Consider the following 25,714-nt stretch of genomic DNA (forward strand, 5'->3'; position numbering starts at 1 on the left):
TGTTGGCTGTGGGTTTGTCGTATATGACCTTTATTGTGTTGAGGTAAGTTCCCTCTATGGCTACTTTCTGCAGGGTTTTTATCATAAATGGGTGTTGAATTTTGTCGAAAGCCTTTTCTGCATCTATTGAGATGATCATATGGTTTTTTTTGTTTGTTTGTTTTGTTTTGTTTTTGTTTTTTTTTGTTTTGTTTTTTTGGCTGTGTTGGGTCTTCGTTTCTGTGCGAGGGCTTTCTCTAGTTGTGGCAAGCGGGGGCCACTCTTCATTGCGGTGCGCGGGCCTCTCACTATCGTGGCCTCTCTTGTTGTGGAGCACAGGCTCCAGACTCGCAGGCTCAGTAGTTGTGGCTCACGGGCCTAGTTGCTCCGCGGCACGTGGGATCTTCCCAGACCAGGGCTCGAACCCATGTCTCCTGCATTGGCAGGCAGATTCTCAACCACTGCACCACCAGGGAAGCCCCAATCATATGGTTTTTATCCTTCAATTTGTTAATATGGTTTATCACATTGATTGATTTGCGTATATTGAAGAATCCTTGCATTCCTGGGATAAACCCCACTTGATCATGGTGTATGATCCTTTTAATGTGCTGTTGGATTCTGTTTGCTAGTATTTGTTGAGGATCTTTGCATCTATGCTCATCAGTGATATTGGTCTATAGTTTTCTTTTTTGGTGAACATCTTTGTCTGGTTTTGGTATCAGGGTGATGGTGGCCTCGTAGAATGAGTTTGGGAGTGTTCCTCCTTCTGCTATATTTTGGAAGAGTTTGAGAAGGATAGGTGTTAACTCTTCTCTAAATGTTTGATAGAATTCACCTGTGAATCCATCTGGTCCTGGGCTTTTGTGTGTTGGAAGATTTTTAATCACAGTTTCAACTTCAGTGCTTGTGATTGGTCTGTTTATATTTTCTATTTCTTCCTGATTCAGTCTCAGGAGGTTGTGCTTTTCTAAGAATTTGTCCATTTCTTCCAGGTTGTCCATTTTATTGGCATATAGTTGCTTATGGTAATCTCTCAGGATCCTTTGTATTTCTGCAGTGTCAGTTGTTACTTCTCCTTTTTCATTTCTGATTCTATTGATTTGAATCTTCTCCCTTTTTTTCTTGATGAGTCTGGCTAGTGGTTTATCAATTTTGTTTATCTTCTCAAAGAACCAGCTTTTAGTTTTATTGATCTTAGCTATCGTTTCCTTCATTTCTTTTTCATTTATTTCTGATCTGATCTTTATGATTTCTTTCCTTCTGCTAACTTTGGGGTTATTTTTTGTTCTTCTTTCTCTAATTGCTTTAGGTGTAAGGTTAGGTTGTTTATTTGAGATGTTTCCTGTTTCTTGAGGTAGGCTTGTATTGCTATAAACTTCCCTCTTAGAACTGCTTTTGCTGCATCCCATAGGTTTTGGGTCGTCGTGTTTTCATTGTCATTTCTTTCTAGGTATTTTTTGATTTCCTCTTTGATTTCTTCAGTGATCTCTTGGTTATTTAGTAGTGTACTGTTTAACCTCCATGTGTTTGTATTTTTCACATATTTTTTCCTGTAATTGCTATCTAGTCTTATAGCATTGTGGTCGGAAAAGATAGTTGATACGATTTCAATTTTCTTAAATTTACCAAGGCTTAATTTGTGACCCAAGATATGATCTAACCTGGAGAATGTTCCATGAGCACTTGAGAAGAAAGTGTATTCTGTTGTTTTGGATGGAATGTCCTGTAAATATCAATTAAGTCCATCTTGTTTAATGTATCATTTAAAGCTTGTGTTTCCTTATTTATTTTCATTTTGGATGATCTGTCCATTGGTGAAAGTGGGGTGTTAAAGTCCCCTTCTATGATTGTGTTAGTGTCGATTTCCCGTTTTATGGCTGTTAACCTTTGCCTCATGTATTGAGGTGCTCCTATGTTGGGTGCATAAATATTTACAATTGTTATATCTTCTTCTTGGATTGATCCCTTGATCATTATGTAGTGTCCTTCTTTGTCTCTTGTAATAGTCTGTTTTAAAGTCTATTTTGTCAGATACGAGAATTGCTACTCCAGCTTTCTTTTGATTTCCATTTGCATGGAATATCTTTTTCCATCCCCTCACTTTCAGTCTGTATGTGTCCCTAGGTCTGAAGTGGGTCTCTTGTAGACAGCATATATATGGGTCTTGTTTTTGTATCCATTCAGCCAGTCTATGTCTTTTGGTTGGAGCATTTAATCCATTTACATTTAAGGATATTATCGATATGTATGCTCCTATTACCATTTTCTTAATTGTTTTGGGTTTTTTATTGTAGGTGTTTTCCTTCTCTTGTGTTTTCTGCCTAGAGAAGTTCCTTTAGCATTTGTTGTAAAGCTGGTTTGGTGGCCCAGCACCACTTATTGAAGAGGTTGTCTTTTCTCCATTGTATGTTCTTGCCTCCTTTGTTGTAAATTAGGTGCCCCTATGTGCGTGGGTTTATCTCTGGGCATTCTATCTTGTACCATTGATCTATATTTCTGTTTTTGTGCCAGTACCATACTGTCTTGATTACTGTAGCTTTGTGGTACAGTTTGAAGTCGGGGAGCCTGATTCCTCCAACTCCCTTTTTCTTTCTCAAGATTTCTTTGGCTATTCGGAGTCTTTTGTGTTTCCATATCAATTGTAAAATTTTTTGTTCTAATTCTGTGAAGAATGCCATTGGTAGTTTGATAGGGATTGCATTGAATCTGTAGATTGCTTTGGGTAGTCTAATCATTTCCACCATATTGATTCTTCCAATCCAAGAACATGGTATATTTCTCCATCTGTTTATGTCATCTTTGATTTGTTTCATCACTGTTTTATAGTTTTCTGAGTACATGTCTTTCGCCTCCTGAGGCAGGTTTATTCCTAGGTATTTTACTCTTTTTGTTGCAGTGGTAAATTGGAGTGTTTCCTTAATTTCTCTTTCTGATTTTTCATTGTTGGTCTATAGGAATGCCAGAGATTTCTGTGCATTCATTTTGTATCCTGCAACCTTACCAAATTCATTGATTAGCACTAGTAGTTTTCTGGTGGCATCTTTAGGATTTTCTATGTATAGTATCATGTCATTGGCAAACAGTGACAGTTTTACTTCTTCTTTTCCAATTTGGATTCCTTTTATTTCTTTTTCTTCTCTGACTGCTGTGGTTAAAACTTCCAAAACTATATTGAATAAGAGTGGTGAGAGTGGACATCCTTGTCTTGTTCCTGATCTTAGTGGAAATGCTTTCAGTTTTTCACCATTGAGTACGATGCTTGCTGTGGGTTTGTCATATATGGCCTTTATTATGTTGAGGTACGTTCCCTCTATGCCCATTTTCTCAAGAGTTTTTATCATAAATGGGTGTTGAATTTTGTCAAAAGCTTTTTCTGCATCTATTGAGGTGATCATATCGTTTTTATTCCTTAATTTGTTAATGAGGTGTATCACATTGATTGATTTGCGTATATTGAAGAATCCTTGCATCCCTGGGATAAATCCCACTTGATCATGGTGTATGAGCCTTTTAATGTGCTGTTGGATTCTGTTTGCTGGTATTTTGTTCAGGATTTTGACATCTGTGTTCATTAAAGAATAACACAGTAAACACACAGATATACTTTGTAGCCAGATTCATGATTATTCATGTTTTAACCACATTTGATTCACTTTCTTTTACTCATGTATGTGTTTTTTCTCTCTCATAGATACAGTAAGTGTAGTTTAAATATATGTTTATAGTATATAGAATTATAAAAACATATTTATATATAAATATTAGGTTGACCAAAATGTTCGTAACATCTTACGGAAAAATACCAAATGAACTTTTTGGCCAACCCACTATATTAAAATATATATTTTAATATACACACTTTTTTCTTAGCCAGTTGAGAGTAAGTTGGAGACATATGACACTTTACTGCTGATACCTCAGCGTGTATCTCCTAAGAACAAGGACATCCTTTCATCATCCAAATAGAATTATCATACTCAGGAAATTTAATAATACTGTTTTCTTCATAGAGTCCCTATTTGTCCTGGTCATGTTCTTTATAATTTTAGTACAATTTCCTATCAATGCATTGCATTTAGTTGTCATGTGCCTGTGCAAACAAACCTTAAGTAACCTTGTGTCTCTCCCTCTGTCTCTGTCTCTCTTCCATGCAGCTGTTGGGTAGATCAATTGACTTGAACAGACTCATTACCCAGCGCATCTCTGCCGCCATGTATAAATCCTTGGACCAGGCCATCAGCCGCTTTGAGAGTGAGGACCTGACCTCCATCGTGGTAAGAGATGGGGGCCCTTGTGAGTTCTGCTCTGGGACTTCTCAGACTAGAAGCCTCACTGGGGGTTGTTGTTAGCCTGGTACTGAGCTAGTTACAGAGAAGCAACGGGTCTCTTTCTCATCTGAATGAGACGGGAAAAAAAAAAAAGATTTAAAAAGAATAAGAGTAATCTTACCTTCCTGGTTGCCTAGAGAATGGGAGTGGAGGGGGGATCTTGAAATCTCTAGAAATGGCCAGCCCTGGGGCACAGCTGCTTGTCCTTTAGGATTCTACAGCTCCAGAAAGTAGCTGGGTGGTCCTAACAAACCAGGGAAGGTTACACAGCAGCGTCAGCTTTGTGGGTATGCAGTAGTCTAGAGCCCACAGAGGCTCTTGACTGGTTTAATGCTCTGCTGTCACCATCTTGGAATTCTTAATCATTTTCTAACAAGGGTCCCCACATTTTCATTTTGTGCTGGGACTTGCAAATTATATAGTTGTTCCTGATGCACAAGCATAGGACAGGCCTGCTACCTTCTTTTATTAATCAGCAATTTGAACTACTCTCTGCTAATTCTTTCCAAGAATTAGAATAACTTGATTGATCAGTCTTTCAGTGAATCAAAGGAAGCTTTTAATGCTTCAAAAGCAGGTGAGTAGAAGGAATGAGAGAAGTAGAAAATCACCATTAGAACACCACAGTAGTAATGGTTGCAGGCAAGATCCAGTAACAGATGCTAAAATTAGCGGGCAGAACTTTGAGAAGAGTATTTTATGATTCTTATTATGAGGTTTCTAGAATAGTGAGATTTATAGAGACAGAAAGTACAATGGTGTTTGCCAAGGAATGGGGAGTTAGTGCTTAATGGGTACAGAGGTTCAGTTGAGGAGATTAAGAAGTTCTGGAGGTGGATGGTGGTGATGGTGGCACAACAATATGAATGTATCTAATGCCACAGAAGTGTACATTTTAAAAGGGTTAAAATGGTAAATTTTATGTTATCTATATTTCACCAAAGTTTTAAAATTACTCAAAAATTTTAAAAAAACTTAGAGAAGAAAAAGCATTCTTACACAGTCTCGAATTATCTCCTTCAAGATATTTATTAATTGCAAAGGGAAGAATACTAATTTTACAATGGGGAAATCTAGCAGACACCATCTTTTTTTTTTTTTTTGCAGAATATTTGTTATATTTATGTTTTCTCTTTTTTTTAACGTCTTTATTGGAGTATTTGCTTTACAATGTTGTGTTAGTTTCTGCTGTATAACAAAGTGAATCAGCTATACGTATACATATATCCCCATATCCCCTCCCTCTTGTGTCTCCCTCCCACCCTCCCTATCCCACCCCTCTAGGTGGTCACAAAGCACCGAGCTGATCTCCCTGTGCTATGCAGCTGCTTCCCACTAGCTATCTATTTTACATTTGGTAGTGTATGTATGTCCATGCCACTCTCTCACTTCGTCCCAGCTTACCCTTCCCCCTCCCCCTCCCCCTCCCCGTGTCCTTAAGTCCACTCTCTACGTCTGTGTCTTTATTCCTGTTCTGCCCCTAGGTTCTTCAGAACCTTTTTTTTTTTTTAGATTCCATATATGTGTGTTAGCATACGGTATTTGTTTTTCTCTTTCTGACTTACTTCACTCTGTATGACAGACTCTAGGTCCATCCACCTCACTACAAATAACTCAATTTCGTTTCTTTTTATGGCTGAGTAATATTCCATTGTATATATGTGCCACCTCTTCTTTATCCATTCATAGCAGACACCATCTTAACCAAGCATGAAAGGTTAATATCACCAGAAATAAGGTATATTCATGTATCCCCTGATATGTATGCATAATGCAAAATGCATAATCTCAATCTAATCATGAGAATATATCAGATAAACCCAAATCAAATGGCATTCAAAAATGAACAATGCTTTTCAAAAGCATCCAGAACATAAAAGACAAAGAGATACTGAAATCTGTTAGAAATTGGAAAAGACTAAGGAGACATGACAACTCAGTGCAATGTGGGATTCTGGATTGAACCCTAAAATGGAAAAAAAAAAAACCTGTGTGGGAAAAAATGGTGAAATTTGAATAAGGTCTGTCATTTAGTTCATAGAATTGTACCAATGTTAGTTTCCTACTTTAGATAACTTATGTAAGAGGTTAACATTGGAGAAACTGGGTCAGGAATATGCAGGAAGTCTGCAGTTTTCACAGCTTTTCGGTAAGTCTAAAATTATTTCAAAATAAAAAGTGTTTGTTTTTCTTTTTTAAATGGACAAAGTGGTTTTTTAAAAAGGGACTGGGACTTCCCTGGTGGTGCAGTAGTTAAGAATCCGCCTGCCAATGCAGGGGACATGGGTTCTATCCCTGTTCCAGGAAGATCCCACATGCCACGGAGCAACTAAGCCCGTGCGCCACAACTACTGAGCCTGTGCGCCGCAACTACTGAAGCCCGCGTGCCTAGTAACAAGAGAAGCCACTGCAACAAGAGAAGCCACCGCAGTGAGAAGCCTGCGCACCACAGCAAAATGTAGGCCCCCCCACTCACCCCAACTAGAAAAGGCCCGCGTGCAGCAACAAAGACCCAATGCAGCCAAAAAATAAGTTAAAAAAAATTAAATAAAAAAGGAAAGAAAGAAAGAAAGAAAAAGGGACTAAGAACTAGGACTCTAGCATCAGAAAGACCTTGGGGTCCCAGTCCTGGCCCCTCCACTTAACTAGCTGGGTGATCTTGGGTGAGTTAACTTATCTTATACTGCAAGCCTGTAGTACAATGGAGGAAATGTTAGAATCCACCTCATAGACTTGTCGAAAGGATGAAATGAGATACTGCCTGGAAAGAGCTTTGCATAGTTCCTTGCACTTAATGAAAATAGCTTATGAAAAAAGAGAAACATAGAAATTTTGAGCTACAAATGAAGTGCTCTCAGGGTAGATTCTCAGAAGCATTTCCAAGAGAACTTGACCCAACTGCCCACCTAAGTACTGGGTCACTGACTTTGAGAGACTATGACATAGCACAAGTTCTTCTGGGAGATCTACTTTAAGAAATATTTTTCTTTGCCAAATGTTAACAGTGATTATCTCCAAGAGGTGGGATTTTTGTTTTTATCTTCTTTGTTTGTCTGTATCTTCTAGTTTTCCAGTAATGAATGAGCATATCTTACGGAAAAACTGGTTTTGGGGTGTGTGTGGGTATCTATGGCCTCTTCCCAGCCATTGAAAGGCACTGAATGTTCTTTTAGCTGGGAACAAAATCAAAACAAACAGTGAAAGCTTGTGTTTGTCAGGTGAGGGCAACATCCCCCAGGAGAGTAGCCACTTCCCAGGAAGCCCATGAAGAGGAGAGCCCAGGGATGCTCTCTCGTGTAGGGTCAGGAGGCCCCCACTGCCTTGGCTGAGAAGCCTTCTGCCTCTTCTGAGAAACAAAGCAAAGGATGTGCTCCCGTCAGCCCTTCCCTCCACCTTAGAAGCTCCGTCCTGAGATAGGGGAGGGGGTGGCTTGCTGCCCAGTTGGGAGGGTTGCAGAGATTTCATTGGTCGGTGGCCCTCATCCTACGCAGCTGAGCAAATAGATTCTCGGAGGGATCTGATGCCAAAGTTGAGAGCTGGCAGCCTGCAGGCTGTGTTTTGTTTAGGCTGCGAAGCATATTTTAAATTTGGAGCCAACACTTAACACTTGGAAGAATTTGAATAAAACTGCAGAAGCTCTGGCAACCTCAGACCAGCCTTCCCAGATGGCAGCAATTGCCTAGAAATGACTAGACTTTCCCATCGGCTGGGCTGGGCTCTCCTGGGTTTGCCGCAGGCCCTGTGGCACGATTCATTCATGGGATGACCTACCAGGCCTTGCTGTGCCTGAGTTTGAGACCCCTATTCTCCTGGCCCGCCTGGACCACAGAGCTGGTTAACGGCCAAGTGCGGCTGACACTCAAGTTTTCTGGTTCCCGTGGAAAAGCCCTTTCCACTACTTCACAGAAGTTGCCCGTTTGGGTGTTTTGTTTCCCCAGTGCTGCTTCTCTGTGTTGCTCCCCAGTAAACCGGCTTTACTATAGAGAGCTGACATCCTCTCAGAAGGCACCTGGACCACCCCTGTGGCCTTCTAAACCTCTGTGCCTTGATGCACTGAGCCCTGCATCCCTCAGGCAAGTGCCCTCTTCTGATTGAAAGGCTGGAAGTACACGGCTGATGCAAAACACAGTTTGTATTACGTAATAAAAACTCCTGTGGCATGGCGGAAGAAGTGGACCTACATTTCCAGCACCCCCATATCAGCGGAGTTGAGCCCTCTCTCCTTCAGTCTCTGATGCACATCTTTGAGACCGTTAAAATCACAGAACATTAGAACAGAAATTGTTCAATCCCAGTTTCTCATCTGTAGCTCTCTTCATGGTAACAGGGCACCTCCATGTGCTAAGGGACTCAGTGATCTTAGAAATAAAATCATGCACATTCATTGCATTTATTTATTTATTTACTTACTTACTTTTACTTACTTACTTACCCACCCTAAGTGAATAGGAACAAAAATGCCGTCCAGCTAGCTAGGCCCCAAGAGATGGAAGCAGACAGCTGATTCTGTATTTCCACCCTTCATTTACTTCACGGTGCGCAGTGACTGGAAACTTATTCTTCCAGCTACCATTCCAGAATTGCAATCCAGATTTTGGCCTTCTTTCAAGAGGTGGCAGGATCTGCCATCACTAAGCCCCATTCCGATGTAGTAACAAATAATCAGATGGCGTGAAGTAGCCACTCCACCTTTATCTGGCAGCGGCTCTCCAATTTGCCACGGACAGCCCAGCCCGGGGCTCCCTCCTCCCCCTGCTTGTCTCACTTACCTGCAGCCAGTTAAGGCTGCAAGCTTTGCTACAGTATTTTGCCCCCGTTTTAGAGCCACAGAATCTGAGTTTCAGAGAGACGAAGCTCCAAGATTGGAAGCGTGGTCTGGGTCTACCACACTCTGGACCCCAACCAGAGTCAGAGGGGTCTTGTGGCTGATGAGAATAAAATTGAATCTCTGGTGTGAGGCCACCTCCTATGACTGTAGACAACTGGGCTCCAAGGCCCAGCTCTTACAGCTGGCCCTCTGACCATCCCACCTCCTGGCCACACTCTGGGGAACTGCCTTTGCCGACATTCTTTTAGCTTTTATGTTGTAAAGCCATCTTTACTTTTCAAAGGGCTTTCTCAGTCATTGCTTCTTTATTCCAGGCAGCTGTGTCACAGGGGCCAAACACACAGGATTTGGAGTCAGAAGACCTGGGATCACATCCTAAGCCCTGTTCTGTATTCACTCTATGACCCTGAGCAAGTTACTTCACCCTCTGAGCCTCGGTTTTCCCCTCTATGAAACAGGGGCAGTCATACCCATCTCAAAAGTTGGCTTAACCACTACAGTACAGGAGTGTCCTAGAGCATCACAGAGATGCTTTCTGCACAGAATTGTGCTTTGATTCTCTTTGATAGCAATACAGCAAGGAATTAAAGCCAGCCCAAAGGATTTTATCCTTTTTACTTCCTAGCAAGTGCAGTGACCTGCTCTGTCCAGATATTATCCACTCTGCTCCTGTTCTCTGCCTGAAGGTTGGATTTCAAATGACCAGGGCCCACAGCTCATGCACGCCCTTGGTCCACAGCTTGCAGCCAAACCTTTGCCAACATGTGTAACCAACCCCTGTGTGACTGAGGGGCACAGGAGGAGTCCAGAGGAGGGAACGTTCTGCCCACAGCTGTTTTTTTAAATTTCTATAGTATACAACTGTTAAGAATGTGAACTTTGGAGCCCAGCTTCCTGGATTTGAAGCCAAGTTACTGCACTTCTTAAAGCCTAGTTTCTATATGTATACAGTAAGAACAGCCATCATGCTGACCTTATAGGGGTTTTTGAGCATGAAGTGAGTTAACACATACAAAGTGTTTAGAATACTGCTTGGCATGTATTAGACTGAACCATAAAAAATTACTAACATTGAGTGGTGTTTGACAACAGTTTCACATGGTCCAACCTAATTGTAAGTACTTAGTAGGTGGTAGCTCTTTTGATTGCTTTCTACAGGGTGGAGATAGAGCCTCTGGTGATGGATGGATGTTCACAACTTTCCTTTACTTTACTTGCAACTCAGAGGGACAAGCTTTTTCCTTACTAACCTAGAAGCTGGAGAGCAAGTAGTCATGCTTTTCTACCCAAGGGGGTGCAGACAAGGGATTTGCACATGGTCTGTGGTCCCCTTCTGTAGGCAGGCATGCAGCCTCCCTGGGCATGGTCTGGTACTTCCTTCACTCAGAAGAAGGGAATGTCGCATACTACTGTAGCGGTCCTAGTCCCATGCTGGCCATTATAAAGTTGTCTGAGGGGCCCTCACCTGCATGAAAGGCATCTGTCAGATAATGGTGTCTGCGTGCAAGGCGCGTATGTAAGTCCTCAGCAGCCGTGGGCTTTCTCTCTGGGCAGGAGCTGGAGTGGCTGCTGGAGATCAACCGGCTCACACACCGGCTGCTGTGTAAGCACATGACCCTGGACAGCTTCGATGCCATGTTCCGGGAGGCCAATCACAACGTGTCTGCCCCCTACGGCCGCATCACCCTGCACGTCTTCTGGGAGCTGAACTTCGACTTCCTCCCCAACTACTGCTACAATGGGTCCACCAACCGGTAAGGGAGTCTCTGTGCAAAGCAGAGTGGGGGTGGCGGTAGAAGCAGCCAGCTGTCTCCTCCATACGAGCCCTCTCAGTGTCATCAGGGCCTGGCTCACGGCCAGCATAGAATAAGTATGTGCCAGAGTCACGGAAGGGTCTGGGAGGAATCCACACACTTAGCAAGATGGACTTCTGGTTCTCTAAAGATTTGGGACTTTCAATCCTCTTGTGCAGAGATCTGCACACTCCAGCCCACAAGGCACCCCTAGTTGCCAGCTCTTTTTGTTCAGCCCGTGAGCTAAGAATGGTATGGATATTTTGAGATGGCTAGGGAAAAAATCCAAAGAATTATAAATTTGGTGACAAGTAGAAATTATTTGAAATGCACAAAGTTTTATTGGAACTCTGCCATCCATGCTCACTCATTTACGGTTTATGAGCATGTTTATGGGTGCTTCCATGCTGCAGCAGAGTTGAGTAGTTGTGACAGAGACCATCTGGCTGGCAAAGCAGAACATATTTGCTATCTGGGCCTTTATAGAAAGAGTTTGCAGCACTCTACTCTTGAGGAAACCAAACTGAGAGTGGAGGGTCCAAGCCCTGGAGAAGGCTGTTTTCAGGCCCACCCTGTTCGCGACTTTCTTGACCACTGTCTGAGCAGCTGCAAGCCCAGAGTCGAGCCTGTGAACCTGGATTACAGTGTTCCCATCTATGAAAAGGAGATAGGAGTTAAACGGGAGTCTGTCAGAAGTACCTGTATAGGCCACCGCCTAAGAAACAGTGTGGTTGCACCTGATCAGGAAGGGCTCCCGCTATATCATGTTCCGTGAAGAATAATATTAGGACCCAGTTAACTGCTACCCCGTCTCTTTTCTTCTATTAGTTTTGTCCGAACTGCCATTCCTTTCACCCAAGAACCGCAAAGAGATAAACCCGCCAACGTCCAGCCTTATTACCTCTATGGGTCCAAGGTGAGTGGTCTTGCCTGTGTCCTACTTCTAAGAGGACTAGTGAGCAAAAGCAGATAGAAGAGTGTTCCCCAAATCAGAAAAGCAAGAAGCATGGAGATACAGAGGCAGCAGTGAAATCCAGGCAGAAACAACTGCAAGTATATTCATCTTTATTTGTTCACAACTAGCAGGGGTGAGGGTGAGCGCAGACCTGATGGGGCTGGATTCTGGGCAGGAACAGTCTGGGGGGTACTTTACGAGGCAAGCAGGGAAATAGGTGTGTGGGTCTCCTTGTCTCGGCGTCCCATCTCCTGTTCTCGGTTGATTCATTGCGGTATCATCCTGCGATTCTGGGATTTTGTGCTCCGTGAAGATGAGGGATTTGCAGACAGGAAGCAGTTGGGAAGGTGGAGCTTTGAAGGAAATCCCAGATGGCCGGAGTTAGAGCTGAGAGGTCTCCTCCTGTCTCTTTGCTGCTTTGTTCACAGTGCCAATCCTGACACTAACAAAGCTCCCAGGTGGTGCCTGTTCTGGACTTTCAGTCCTTTGCCATTCGTTAAACAGACATTCCTTAAGCCCCCACTGTAGGCCAGATGCTGGGCAGATTCTCCGTGTTGGGGATTTAGCAAAGGTTGAAGCAGACGCATCTCCACCCTCCTCCAGCTCCATTTCCACAGCCGGGGTGGGCACTGGGGAACACCCTTCACAAAGTCTTATCATCACCATGACATATGTAGGAGATCGTTTCTTACCCTGCGGGTTTGTGTGGGAGAACGCCACAGAAAGGGTGCAGTAGCTCAACAACAACGGCAAAAAAGCCAAGATTTTTTTGTGTGTGACGGATGAAAAATTGCCACCTTTGACCCCATTTTCACAAAGTAAGCACAGATGGACTTAGAAGAAGAAGTGACTGGATAAATATAGCATGGTTAGAAAAGGTGCTTCTCTAGGTCGGGGAGCCCTAGATTGGGAAGTGTGAGGAACCAAGATGAGTGCCCTTCACTTGGGCCTGAATGTGGGGCTTAGAAAGTCTTAGGATGATGCTGAGAGAGTACAGGTGTCTTCTCCAGAGCAGCCAGTCTGGTCAAGGCAACTCTCTCAACTCAGGGAACCCTTACAGACAGCACTGTAGACAGTTCACAGTCATGGCATGAATTAACAGTCACTCACAAAGTAACTCCCTTTGCAATACTCTTTCAAACCTTGCTGATTATATCAAGGAGCAAGTCTTATGTTGGTGCTAATATGTCTTTAATACCTTTCCAACGACTGCTAATCTCCCTTTTGATCAGAGATGAGAGAGCCCTGAGCTCAGAGTCCTTAGTAGGCAATAGTATCCAAGTCAAATTTAGTATTGTTTTGTTTTCATTCTATTTATTATGTCTCTTCCCTTCTATTTATAGCAGGAGGGTGCTGGGTTTTCATTTGGGGAGTAGCATAAGGCTATGCTTTAAAATAAGTTTAAAAAATGAGTCAATTTAAAGAAAAGGTATTGTTAATAACCGTAAAGATAGTCTGTGGTTTAAAAAAGTGAAGATGGGGTACAAAGTGGTGTGCGATTGGCTGAAAGTTGGAAAACACTCTAGAGCAAGGCTTCTCACATCTTTCCAAAATAATCCCCCTCAACAGCAGAGGAGACTGGACGTTTGCCTCAGCTGACTGAAAGCATAACTAAAGAGCCCATCTTCAACTCAAAAATCTCCTGGAAGTTTTGTGTTTTATTTAAGTCATGCAGATTTCACTTTCTATGCCATAATATATTCATGGTTGTTTTAATATTGAAATAATGCTTTTAATTCCTAACTGAGCCCCCCTACCCTAAATGGACACTCCTAAGAGATGCCGTGTTCCTCCCTTTGCACACCAGGGGGTTATATGTTTTCCAGCTAGAGAAGCTTTGTCAAAGGGCATTCATCCAACCAGGTGGTCCATGTGTCAGAGCTCTGACATTTGAGGGGAGGCGAACGGGTAGTCTACAGATGCGTTTTTACCGGAGACCTGCTGCGTGAAGGGCTTTAAGCTACCTGATGTGGGCTGCCTCCCCTCCACCTCTCACTCCCCAAAAGGAGGCAGTGCGGCAGGATGAACACCGCCCTCCCTCTGCAGGGCACCCACGTCGGGGGCATTCTGTTCAGCCGCTGCGGCTGCGGCTTCTGGTTCCGCGTCAGCTCCGGAGTTCTTGCGTGGCACTTCCACCAGGGGGAGCCCCTGCAGGTCTTCCTCCCCCTGACCCAGACCCGGGGCCTCCTCTGGCCATCTCACCAGGCCATTGGCTTCCTCCATGAGGCCGGCTCTGTAAGACCATCGAGGCTCATGGCAACGGATACACCAGAACTGGAGGCAGATGAAGGCTAAGACTGCCGTGAAGCAGGCCAGCAGAATGGCCATCAGCACCCAAAGGGAGATCTGGGGGTCCACCAGGGAACTTCCAGCAGCCAGTGGACTCTTATCCAGGGTGTGGAACATGGTGCAGTAGTGCCTGTAGGGGAAGAGGATCTTCTTGCAGCTGATGCACAGGAAGTAGAGAGTGGAAGGGTTGAGGTGTTCCAGCACCGCGGAGCTGATTGTTCGAGGCACCTTCTCCTCGTGGTGGAAGCTGTAGCGAAGATAGCCAGAGAAGATGCTGTTCCAGTTGGGCCTGTACATAATATGGTAATAGTCCTCCAGGCAGGGCTCCGAGGACGACCAGGAAATGACGGCTCCCGTATAAGAAACGTTCCCAACCTCGATGTTCATCTCGATTCTGAAACCAGAATCAAAGTGCAGAGTGTCATCTCCTCATTTAAGTGTTTATTTATGATAATCATAGCCACCATGCATTGAGCATTCGAGATGGGGACTAATATGGACCCCAATTTACAGACAAAGAGATGGAGGCCAAGAGGTGACAGTACTCAGCTAGGCAGAGCCGAGAAATGGCAGAACCACGGTTCAAATCAGGGCTGTCTCATGCCAGAGCTGGGGGCCTTCAGGCCCAAAAGAGATGCACCCACATCCCCCAGCCTCATCCTGCCATGGCTCAGATTCTTTAAATACAACATTGTTCCCAAACCTTAAAAAAAAGAAGGGGAAAAAAGGCAATGAAAGGAAAAATCAGCACAGCCTCAGAGTCCCCGCGTTAGTCACCACGGGTCTGTGACCTCCAGGTCAGGCAGTTGTTTCACCTAAAATTTCCCTCTGGAACTCCTGTTTCTGCCCCAAGTGCTGTGAGCTCATTCATCTAGAACATTCTGGCCACTGTGTTTTTAGCCTCCAAGTGCCGTTGCCCGTAGCCAGAGGAGATTTGCGTCGTCACTCAGCGGCAGCTGATTTCTCCCCAAAGCCTCTGCTCATGTTTTGTCCATTCGTTAGCTTTTTTCAAAGCCGATTTACCCAGGAAATGAGTTTCACAGGTCAAGATAATCAGCTCCGAATACCAGCATAACTGCTACTGTTTGATACTGCTGGTTCTGTGACTGCTAATGATGGTAATAACCGGCAACAGCGAGCAGTTGCTATGTCACAGGTCACTAGAAGCTCAGCATATAAGAATAGATATCCTTTATTCATCACACCCTCTGAACTAGATTCCCATTCTACAGATGAGCAATCTGAGAGGAGCAATCAGCTAACAAGTACAAGACCCAAAGCCACGTAACCACTGGAGTTATAAAGACAAGGCTGCCGGGTTTAGTCATAGAATGTTATTGCAAAATGAGGTGCTGGTACTAAGTCTGGGTTGCTCTTTTTCCCGACACGTGAAATGAGCCCTCTTCAGATCGCCAGCCCTCTCGCTTTGCTAAAAGTGCGCCATCTTCGAGCTTTTTAGTTTCTTTTTAATTCTATGTGATTGAGAGAGATTGTTCTCCTCCGCTGAATTTCCCCTGAGCTAAAATTCAGAGACAGCCATAGTCAACCTGTGTATGTTCACGGATAGATCTCACCCAGCTCAGTTCTCTGCCCCTCCTCTCTCACACGAAATGCAGAAGGTTTCATTGCAGATTGCAATGACAGAGTAAAAAACAGTCGATCAGATTTTAACCTGAATTGGATATTAAGCCACACTGATTGCTATTACGAGCTGCTTTCTCTCCTCCCTGCTTCCCTCCAACCACCTGTGTTCATGCCCGTGCTCCTAGAGGAAGTGAGCTGCAGGAAGATGCCCAGCAGTGAATGATTTTTCAGGCCTTGTTTTTCTTCTCTATGGATGACAGTGAACTAAATTGCTCAGGAAGGGGAGTTCCTTTCCGTTTGGCTGGAAATTTTCTCCCAGAAAAATGGGGGATGAAAGGGACAAGGCAGGTGTGCTCAGATCCCTCCAGCGAGAGTCTTTGCAGAGGACACTGAGTGTCTGCACTCCCTCCATGGGTCTCCTTCTCATACATACCCGTCCACCCTGCCACACCCCTATAAGTAGGGGCCACAATGACAAGAGCTTAATTCATTACTTACGATACAGAGGCAATAGCCCTCATAAACCCTTCCCTCAGTAGTGATCAGGAAAGCTGTTTCTTGTCATGAATCTCTTCTCCTGTTTGCCTTACATCTGTGCTGGCTGTCTTTGCAGACTGAGTTTTCTACAGCAGACATTTTGAAGAGCTTTCTGTCAAGATGCAGCATTCACAGCTTTTAGGACAAAGTATCTCCCATTATTTATTTTTCTTCCACTGCTTCTGTTTCTAAATCCCCCCTATTTTTAGCTGTTCGTATTACCGTTGCCTGGCCCTCCTCCAAGCAGTGTGAAAGGAAAAGCCATTTCCATTTCCAAGAAGAGCCATTTGTGTCCCTTACCTGGTGCTCACAGTGGATCCGGTTAGAATGCAGCCCTCAGAGGCAGAGTGGACCAAAGCTGAAGGATGGTGCCTTCTCCCCTCCTCTGCTCTGGGCTCTCCTTGATGTCTCTCTCACCACTGTCTGAGTAATTCCACTGTCGCCCCCAACGCTCACATTATTCATTTCTTCAGATCAGTATCATTCACCATGGCAACCAGCAGGCATCTGTACGCACGATGTTTCACGGACCAGTCTGGAAAGGCTTTTGCCCAGTGAGAGGAGCTCTCTCATTCCTTTGGCCAAAAAAAAAAAGGCAATCCCCTGCACACTGATCCTCAGAGTGGTACTAATTCTTCAAAGTCTCCTAAATTGTGTCTCTAATAAAGCTAGTTATCATTTTTCTCCCCATCTAGACCTTCTTTGGACAATGGTTGCAAATGCAAAGCTGCCGTTCTCTGTTTTCCCACAAGTAAAACAGTAATTACATCCTCATCCCCTCCCACCCCACCCCACTGCCACCCCACCTCCTTACCCACCTCTATACCCTCTTCTTTCTTTATTCTTGCCTCCTGTGGCATTACCTAGTTGTATGCCACTGGTCAAGACACTTTTATTCTCTGGGCCTCAGTTCCATCATCTGTAAAGCTCATCGCTTGGGCTAGATCAGGATGTCAGGTAGAAAACATGAGTGCTACCCCCCTGCCCAGGCCTGAACCCACGTGAGGCTTGCTGAACCGCCAGGACACTCGTACTGAGTTGGTTTGAGCATTCCCCACCCCTACCCCTCACCAAATTCAGGTCCACCCAGAACCTCAGAATGTGACCTTAGTTGGAAGTAGGGATTTTGTGAATTTAATTAGTTAAGGATCTGGAAATGTTATCATCCTGGATTTAGGGGGAGCCCTAAATCCAATGACTGGTGTCTTTGTAAGAGAAAGGAGAGGGAGATTTATATACAGAGAGATGCAAAGGGTAGAAGCCATGTGAAGACAGAAGCAGAGATTGGAGTGATGCTGCCATAAGCCAAGGACTGCCAGGGACCTGCAGGAGCTGGAAGATGCAAGGAAGGATTCTCTCCTAGAGCCTTTGGAGGGAGCGTGGCCCTGCCAGCACCTTGATTTCAGGCCTCCAGAACTGTGAGAGATTCTAATGTTTGAAGCCACCATGTTTGTGGTAATTTGTTACAGCAGCCCTAGCTCCGATGGATTTAGACCTGAATCATATAACACAAATTAGGCATTTTTAAAAGTCATCTTTTTTCTTCTTGGTTCTTGGCCAAAGTATCCAAGTGGACCCATGAAGGTCTCCTTTTGATTCACATCAGTGATAATCAAAAAGTTATAAAGAGGGCTTCCCTGGTGGCACAGTGGTTGAGAGTCTGCCTGCCAATGCAGGGGACACGGGTTCGAGCCCTGGTCTGGGAAGATCCCACGTGCCGCGGAGCGACTGGGCCCGTGAGCCACAATTGCTGAGCCTGCACGTCTGGAGCTTGTGCTCCGCAACAAGAGAGGCCATGATAGTGAGGGGCCCGTGCACCGCGATGAAGAGTGGCCCCCGCTTGCCACAACTAGAGAAAGCCCTCACACAGAAACGAGGACCCAACACAGCCATAAATAAATAAAATTAAAAAAAAAAAAAAAAAAGTTATAAAGAGTTGCCCGGTGAGTCACAGACCCTCCCCAGGCCAAGGGTCTCTGTGAGGCGTGGGGTCTTGGAATGCCCGGTGTTCCTCAACTAGACACTTGCTCTGTGCTTCCCTCCCATGGCATTCAGTTTTCCCAGAGGTCTGTCTAGAATCTGCTGTAATGCATGCTAATGGCGACTCCCTGCAGAGCATGAAAGCGTCCTCTCCACAGAAAGGCCAATGCAGTAGTGTGCAGATGCCTTTTGAGAAGGTTATTTTGAGGGGAATAAAAATACCAGCGTTAGGGGGCCTGTGGAGTGACGAGCTGGAGCTCAAGCCTTTGCCCCTGAAAACAAGAATTTATTTTTAAAGCTCCTGGATGCCATTTTTCACCCTGAGCTTTTTATCTGAGAAGTTGAGACACTTGGAGGATGTGAGGCCTAGATGTCCTCTTGGTTCACAGATCCTGAGAGAAGGGATGGCTTTCCTCAGGCCAGGTGACTGATTAGTGGCAGAGCCAGGAGTGGAACCCGGGTCCCTGACTCCAAGTCCAGGGCTCATCCTTTTCCTTTGGGCCATCACCATTCCCCAGCAGCACCCAGAGAAGCCAGTGAGCCCTTGTGGATGAGACGGATCATCTGGGGACACTTGGCTCAGGAGATCGCAGCCCAGCCAGGCTCACTGTCTTCACCCTCAGGCAGGACTCCTCTGCAGTCACCTGAGTGGCAGCCCCTTCAGCTGTCAGGCCAGGTGGTCTCTGGTTGGTTTACACCAGTAGTAAATCACTGCCAGAGGAAACCAGCCAAGAGTGGGACCCCTGCTCCCTCCCTGAAGGTGGCAGTGAAGGGACAGTGAGAGAGCACACCTTGGTCCCAAAGCTGATTGGCACCCAGGGGCTGAAGTCCCCAGGCTAGGTTCAAATCCTGACTCTGTGGCCTTGGACAAATTTTCTGACTTTCCTAGGCCTTGGTTAACTCTTCTGTAAAAGGCAAATATCAATACTACCCACCTGATAATGTTGTAGCAGTGAGACAAACCCATCTCTGTAGTGCTGAGCTTAGGAATAGTAGCCATTATTATTAAGAAGAAAATGTCCGTGAGTCAGAGCCATTTCCTGAGTTGGTCATAGCTTCATCCAGAGGCTGTAATGGACAAGGTTTGCACTCTGCATGATGCTTCCTTCCTTTTTTCTCCCCTTAAAACAGCTTTATTTTTTTTAATGTACATGCTCGTTGTACATAAAGAGTATCAGAAAGTTCAAAGACAGCAGTCAAAATCCTATGACTCAGAAATAACCACTGAGAACATTTCAGTGCATGAGAAAATGTGTTTTCTCATTTTACCCATGGGGAACTCTTTGAGATAGGCCGTCTTATCACCATTGTACAAAGGGAGAAACTGAGGCTCAGAGGGATTAAGTAACTTGACCAGTATCACAAAGCTAGGCTGTGGCAGAGCAGGGCCCTACACTGAGGTCTGTCGGTCCAGAGCCCAAGCTCCTAGCCAGCCTCCTTGATGCACTGCCGTTCTGCTGGGTCGACCTTCAGTCATAGGTGGTCAGCAGTAGCTCTTTGCCTTGTGGTTGACTTGTCAGAGAGCTAGAGGCAGGACTTCGCAATTTGGTGGATTCCAGGGTGATAGGAACAGGCAAGGAATTAAAAGACCTCAGAGGAAACACCCAGCCAACCGAAGGTAGCCAGCAGAAGCAGGGAAGACACCAACTACCTTTGGAGAAATTCAGTCAGCAAGTGTTTCTTCTTCCGGAGTTTGGAGGTCAAGTACCCCTACCTAAGAGCTCTGTCACTTAGGGTTAGGGGTAATATTAAATGTAAAAAGCCTTTAGCAACTGGTCTAGTAACTGAAATTAGTATATGAGTGGAAACTTTAAAAATATCTCTAAGTAATTAACTTGTAGAGAGTCTATCATAAAACAGCCTTGCAAGTGATATCGATTGTGGCACAAATCATTCCTTAAATTATACCAATAACTTCCCAATAATGTTTTGGTCTTTAGAGATTGTGGGTTTGGTCTTTTGTTTAGTGTCATCATCGGTATCTAAACATTGCCCTAGTGTGAGCCTTGTTTCGACCTCAGGGGAATTCATCATACACACCAGGACTTCCCTGGTGTCCAGTGGTTAAGACTCTGTGCTTCCAATGCAAGGGGTGCGGGTTCAATCCCTGGTCAGGGAACTAAGATCCCACACGTGTCACGGTACGGCCAGAAAACACACACACACACACACACACACACACACACACACACACTGTTTCGCCTTTGAAAATATGTGCATCTGTGTCACACATTAATAATATGCTCCAATTCCTGAATCAGGATTATTTCTTGAGATCTCATAAAGCTATCTATTTTGTGCAGGATGGATGTAACCAAGCTTGATTTTAAGTGAGACATCCTAAACAGGGTACATAATTAGTTTCTAAAGGCAGACATTGATTGTAGCCTGAGTCAGCTAGCAGGATTGGTTCAGTATAAGAGATTTGTAGCCAGTTTCCAATGTCTCAAGTCATGTCGCATTCCTGTTTTTCTTTGCCAAACCTCAGAAAATGCCCCGGCTCCCATATTCCCACATTTTCTCAGTAGGGCCCAGCCTCCTATTGAGCCAGCAGGTCAGATGGGTGCCCTGCGTGGATGTGTGTGCATGTACTTTCCAGCATGTGTATGTGTTTCCTCCTGCATGGGTGTGGTGTGTTTTTGGTGGGGGGAGTTGGGGAATAAGGGAGCTTGCTCACTTAGAAGGAGGATTTGAATTCTGCTCATTTCATGCTGGTCCTTCCTGAGCTTGGGTCATCAACTGAGGCCTGAATGGTCCAGACCAGAATCCAAGACTGATGGAGGAATGTCAACAAGAGGCCTCCTATGTGCATTGAGCGGGTCTGTAAGGGGGATTTTTTTTTAAGCCCTGTGTGTGATACAACGATTCCACAATTCTTCTTCTCTGCCTAGAACTGGGGAGAGCTGCTAAACAGTTTCCACCTACCCAAATATATTTTTATTTGTGCTTGCCAGGAAGTGCTAAGGGAGACTTATATTAGAAACTCCTTGGGTGGGAGTGAGGGTTAAGAAGACCACTGAGAAGGACGAGCGCCCGGAGGACCACACTGGAGCTTGCACCTCAGAGGGGAGTTAATAACACATCCATTCTAACCTTCTGTCCCAGGCAGGGCTCCCTTCTAACACCCCTATGTCATGTGTCTCCGTCCTTACCCAGCACAGTCTGTTGTTGGACAGCTCCTATTTTTATAAAGTTCTAAATATTGAGCAAAATCTGCACTTTTGGGTATGTTCCGTCAGCTGGTCTCAGCTCTGCCCTCTGTCACATCACTGTGTAGGATACACCGTGTTGTATGAAATTGTACCCCACAGATGTACTCTCCATATTCAGAGAATCATGACTATAGCCAAAGCTGCTGGCGGAAATTTGACCAGGAAGCTGTATTTTCATAGTCTTTACTTACCAAATTACCAAAACGAAGGAGTATGAAGGGCTGTTATTTCAGTGGGTGCTTCCAGCATGCTAGGCACCATGCTAAGTGCCGTATGTATGTCATCTCATTTAAACCTCCAACAACCCTACAGGAGTTGGTATTATTATCTTTACTTAGGGAAGACCAAGGCTAAGAGAGTTTAAGTAATTTGCTCAAGATCATCTAGCTAGTAAACTGATGGAACTGGAATTTGAAATCAGGTGTGCCCACCCCAGTAAATAACTCTGGACTCAGACAAAGCAAGAAAATAAGTCAGAGAATCATACAGGGGGAAAAAAGTAGCTGATTGCTTTTTGTTCCCTCCAGGGATATCCATTGAAAGCTCCCTGCTGCTCAAAAGTTCCTTTCACAGGATATTTGAAAGAAGACTGAACATGCCCAGAGCTTTACTGGGTTCAGAGGAGAGGCTGCAGCACCTGGTGTGGGTGGGGAGTGAGGAGGCAGCTCTCTTGGGGGATGAGTCCATGAGGGGCCCCTCGGGCTGTGAGCACAGCCCAGTCATCCTTCTCACATGCCTGTGCAGGCTTAAGCTGCAGCCCTCTTTGGGAAGAAACTCAAATCATGTTTTTTAATCTTTGAAAGCAAATGTTGGGAAGTAAATTAGGCTATGATACAGCCCAGTGGGCTTTTTAATTTACTTTTGTTATTGAGGTATAATCATAAGCAATAAAATGCACTGTCCTAGTTCAGGCTGCTATAACAAGAATACAGTAACTAGGTGGCTTAAACAGCAATGGTTTCTCACAGTTCTAGAGGGTGGGAAGTCCAGGATCAAGGTGCCAGCAGATCCAGTGTCTGTTGAGAGCCTACTTCCTGGTTTGCAGACAGCCTTCTTCTCATCATATCCCACACGATGGAGAAAAGAGACGTAGAGCTCTCTCATGTGTCTTCCTACAAGGGCACTAATCCCATTGATGAGTACTCCACCCTCATGACTTAATTACCTCCCAAAGGTCCCACCTCCTAATACCATCACAATAGGGGTTAAGATTTCAACATAAAAATTTGGGAGGGACACAACCATTCAGTCAATAACATGCACAGATCTTAAGTGTACATATACTTTCATGAATTTTGAAAAATGTATACATGTGTGTAGTCAAGAACCCAGTCAACATGTAGGGCATTTCCATCATCTAGAAGGTTCTCTCATGCCCCTTTCTGGTCACTCTCCTTCCCCCACCAGAGGTAAGCCATGGTGTGTCTGGTGTTTGTTTTATACCCACCTCATCCTTGGAGAGGAAACAGGAGACTACAGAGTGGGCCTTTGATTACAGGGCCAGAACTAAGATGCACTCACTTGGGAGGTTGAGCACCTTGTACCATGTGTGCCCTAGCGCCACCCCACTCACCTCTCCCTGGTCCCCGCCCTGTTTGGCAGGGTGGCCTGTTACACAGACAGTGAAATGGTTTGCTCCATACACGGAAAATTACATGGGCTGGCCCCATGGTTGACTAAATCAAACTCAACAATTCATATGCTCCAGGATTTGCTGACCATCAACTCAGTGAACATCATGCTTTTAATCAGTTATATTTTCCCTCCTTACATAAACCACGGCTGCCCCATACCATTTAGAAATCTTTAGTAACTACCTGCAAGGTATCCCTCCCCCAGGTTCAGGCAAAGTTTTGCTGTGACGGCACACCAGTGTTGAGTGCAGAACGCTGCTTTCTCACATTCCAAGCCTCCCCATATATAGGCATTAGCTTACCAAGAGAACTGTTATTCAACCTGCTGGATGAGTGGGTGTTCTGATTCCTCACGAATTCTTGTTATTAGTGGGCACTCTAATTGTGTTCCTCGTGTATCCTCATTATTCAAGGGTACTATAATTGTGATGCTTGTTTTGTAAAGTTTAGAATAATTCGTGTATAGTAAAACATACTTAATGCAAAACCTAGACTGAACATAATTAAATCTTCCCTTGATGGCTCCAGAGTTGAGAATCTTGCAGAGCTCCAAAAGCATCATTACAGTTCCTATTTAATTCATGTAGGATTTCTAATTAGCCAGCTTATAGAGAATTTCAACTAATAGAATATCAGATGTGGTCTTTCCATATTTGCATGTTCTGTGTACAAGATTTTTACAATTCCCGATAGGAAAACTATACTCAGAACTAAGGTTAGAAGTGAAGTTTTTTCTTAAAAAAAAAAAAAAGGTTATGGTTCACATAATAATTCAGCTTCCAAAGTTCACCATTGTAGGTAGAGGTTAAGAACATGGCCTTTGGAATCACACCCACCTGGGTTCAGATCAGGGCTCAGTTACCTATGAACTGTGTGACCTTGAGCAAGCTACTTACCACCCTGAGCCTCAGTTTCCTCATCTGTGAAATAGGGCCAAGAATTGTATGGATCACGGATCACATACATTGGTTGTGTGGATTAAATGAAAATGCACTTGGAGGGCATCATGAAGCCTGGCATGAGGTGCTCCGTAAGTGGCAGCATTTCAAAACAAAGTCAATGATAACCTTAGTGTATCACCAGCTAGGTGAGACAAATTCAGAGCCCTTTATTTTGGCCCTGTATTCTCAGACAGAAAGATCTTAAAGAGATCCCACTAATTCAGCGATGGCATCTCATGGGGTCCAGAGGACAATGAAGGTGGCCCCCAACCAGCACCCAATCAGAGCAGCTCTGCTTCTGTCTGTTTCATGTACTTGTTTCCGTGGCATCTTTTTTTTTTTCATTGCTAATCGAAAAGCTACAGAACCACTGTTGTAATCCAACTCCCTTATTTCACAGGTGAAGAAACTGAGGCTCAGAAAGCCAACGTGATTTTCCCATGCACTCAGCAGAAGTCTCCTGCCTCCCAGGCCTCTTGGTTCCCAAGACGCCTCCCTGTGATAGATGGAGATGCCTCAGAGTAGAAAGAAGGCAATGTTGAATCAGCTGTTGAGTTCTCACATGGTCTTTCCAGCCAGTTCCTAGTACTGAAAATGCCCCTAGAGAAAAGAAATCATTTGTTTTACCCTCATCCCATGGCTCAATTGTGAAAGTCCTGGTTTGTGTGTGGACAGTTGTGGGTAGCATGAGTCCTATTAAAAACATATTTACCTGGAGGCCCTTTCTCCTCTTGTTAGGGAACTGCTGCCCCATCTGATGACCTTTGCTCGATCCTGTGGTCACTGACCACCATTCTCTATGAGCAGCTTGCAAAATGTATTTATTCATAGGGGTCCCCAGTGAGAGAACAAGGATATCAAGTTTCTATCCTTTGTATGATTGAAACACCTCCTGCCAGGACTCACAGAATGTCCATTCAGTTCTCCGCCACTGACTTGGCCACATCCTCTGTTTTCCAGCCTCTCAACATTGCCTACAGCCACATCTACAGCTCATATAGGAACTTCGTGGGACCCCCTCATTTCAAGACCATCTGCAGACTCCTGGGTTACCAGGGCATCGCTGTGGTCATGGAGGAACTGCTGAAGATCGTCAAGAGCTTGGTAAGGAAGGGGGCCTGGGACGGGCCAGTAGGGTTGAGAGGAATGAGGCTTGCTTTCACTTTTTACCTGGCCTGGAAAATCAAGTCACAGGCTCTTCAGGTCTGTCTGTAGGAATCACCCAGGGAATCCTTTGCCCTTATCCCCTGATTCCTCTTACCTATCACTCTGTAACATTTCAGTGCATCTTCTGACCTGTGGCTTTGACTCTCCTTTTCTGACGCTGAACTCACTCCTAGTACTTACTAACTGAACTCAGCAATCTTGATTTTGACTTTAAGGCCTACTAATGACTGCTCATACCCATCTCCTGTGCTGCATTATCTAATTTGAGCATGACAAATCCATGACACATGTGCTGCCATTTTCCCTCCCATGCCCATGGCAGACATCTCTAATAAATCAACACACTTCTCCCCCTTGATGACTGGTGCTACCAATACTCCACTGGCCTCGAGGGAATTCCATAGACCTTTGCCACCATTCTATGTCCACCCCAAGTATGGCCATCTGAACCTTCATTTAATTCCCCAGGACACTGCTGCAACAA

General features: G+C 44.6%; 2 protein-coding genes across 4 annotated transcripts in view; one reads left to right on the forward strand and one right to left on the reverse strand.

Annotated features, from left to right (window-relative positions):
* Positions 1 to 25,714, forward strand: part of CYFIP2 (cytoplasmic FMR1 interacting protein 2) — a 130,222-nt gene that overhangs the window by 66,086 nt on the left and 38,422 nt on the right. For all 3 annotated transcript variants that reach the window (XM_061189911.1, XM_061189912.1, XM_061189910.1), the window contains exons 21-24: positions 4,137 to 4,256; positions 10,693 to 10,892; positions 11,760 to 11,847; positions 25,024 to 25,167. In XM_061189911.1, the coding sequence (XP_061045894.1) occupies positions 4,137 to 4,256; positions 10,693 to 10,892; positions 11,760 to 11,847; positions 25,024 to 25,167 (552 nt within the window). The remainder of the gene's footprint in view (positions 1 to 4,136; positions 4,257 to 10,692; positions 10,893 to 11,759; positions 11,848 to 25,023; positions 25,168 to 25,714) is intronic.
* FNDC9 (fibronectin type III domain containing 9) lies at positions 13,879 to 16,761 on the reverse strand. Its single transcript, XM_061188374.1, has 2 exons — positions 16,597 to 16,761; positions 13,879 to 14,569 (listed from the first exon to the last, which is right to left on the reverse strand). Exon 2 carries the CDS (start codon positions 14,560 to 14,562, stop codon positions 13,879 to 13,881), a length of 684 nt encoding a protein of 227 aa, XP_061044357.1. The 5' UTR covers positions 14,563 to 14,569; positions 16,597 to 16,761.

Source organism: Eubalaena glacialis, chromosome 4 (genome assembly GCF_028564815.1).
Source record: "Eubalaena glacialis isolate mEubGla1 chromosome 4, mEubGla1.1.hap2.+ XY, whole genome shotgun sequence".
Lineage (NCBI taxonomy): Eukaryota > Metazoa > Chordata > Mammalia > Artiodactyla > Balaenidae > Eubalaena > Eubalaena glacialis.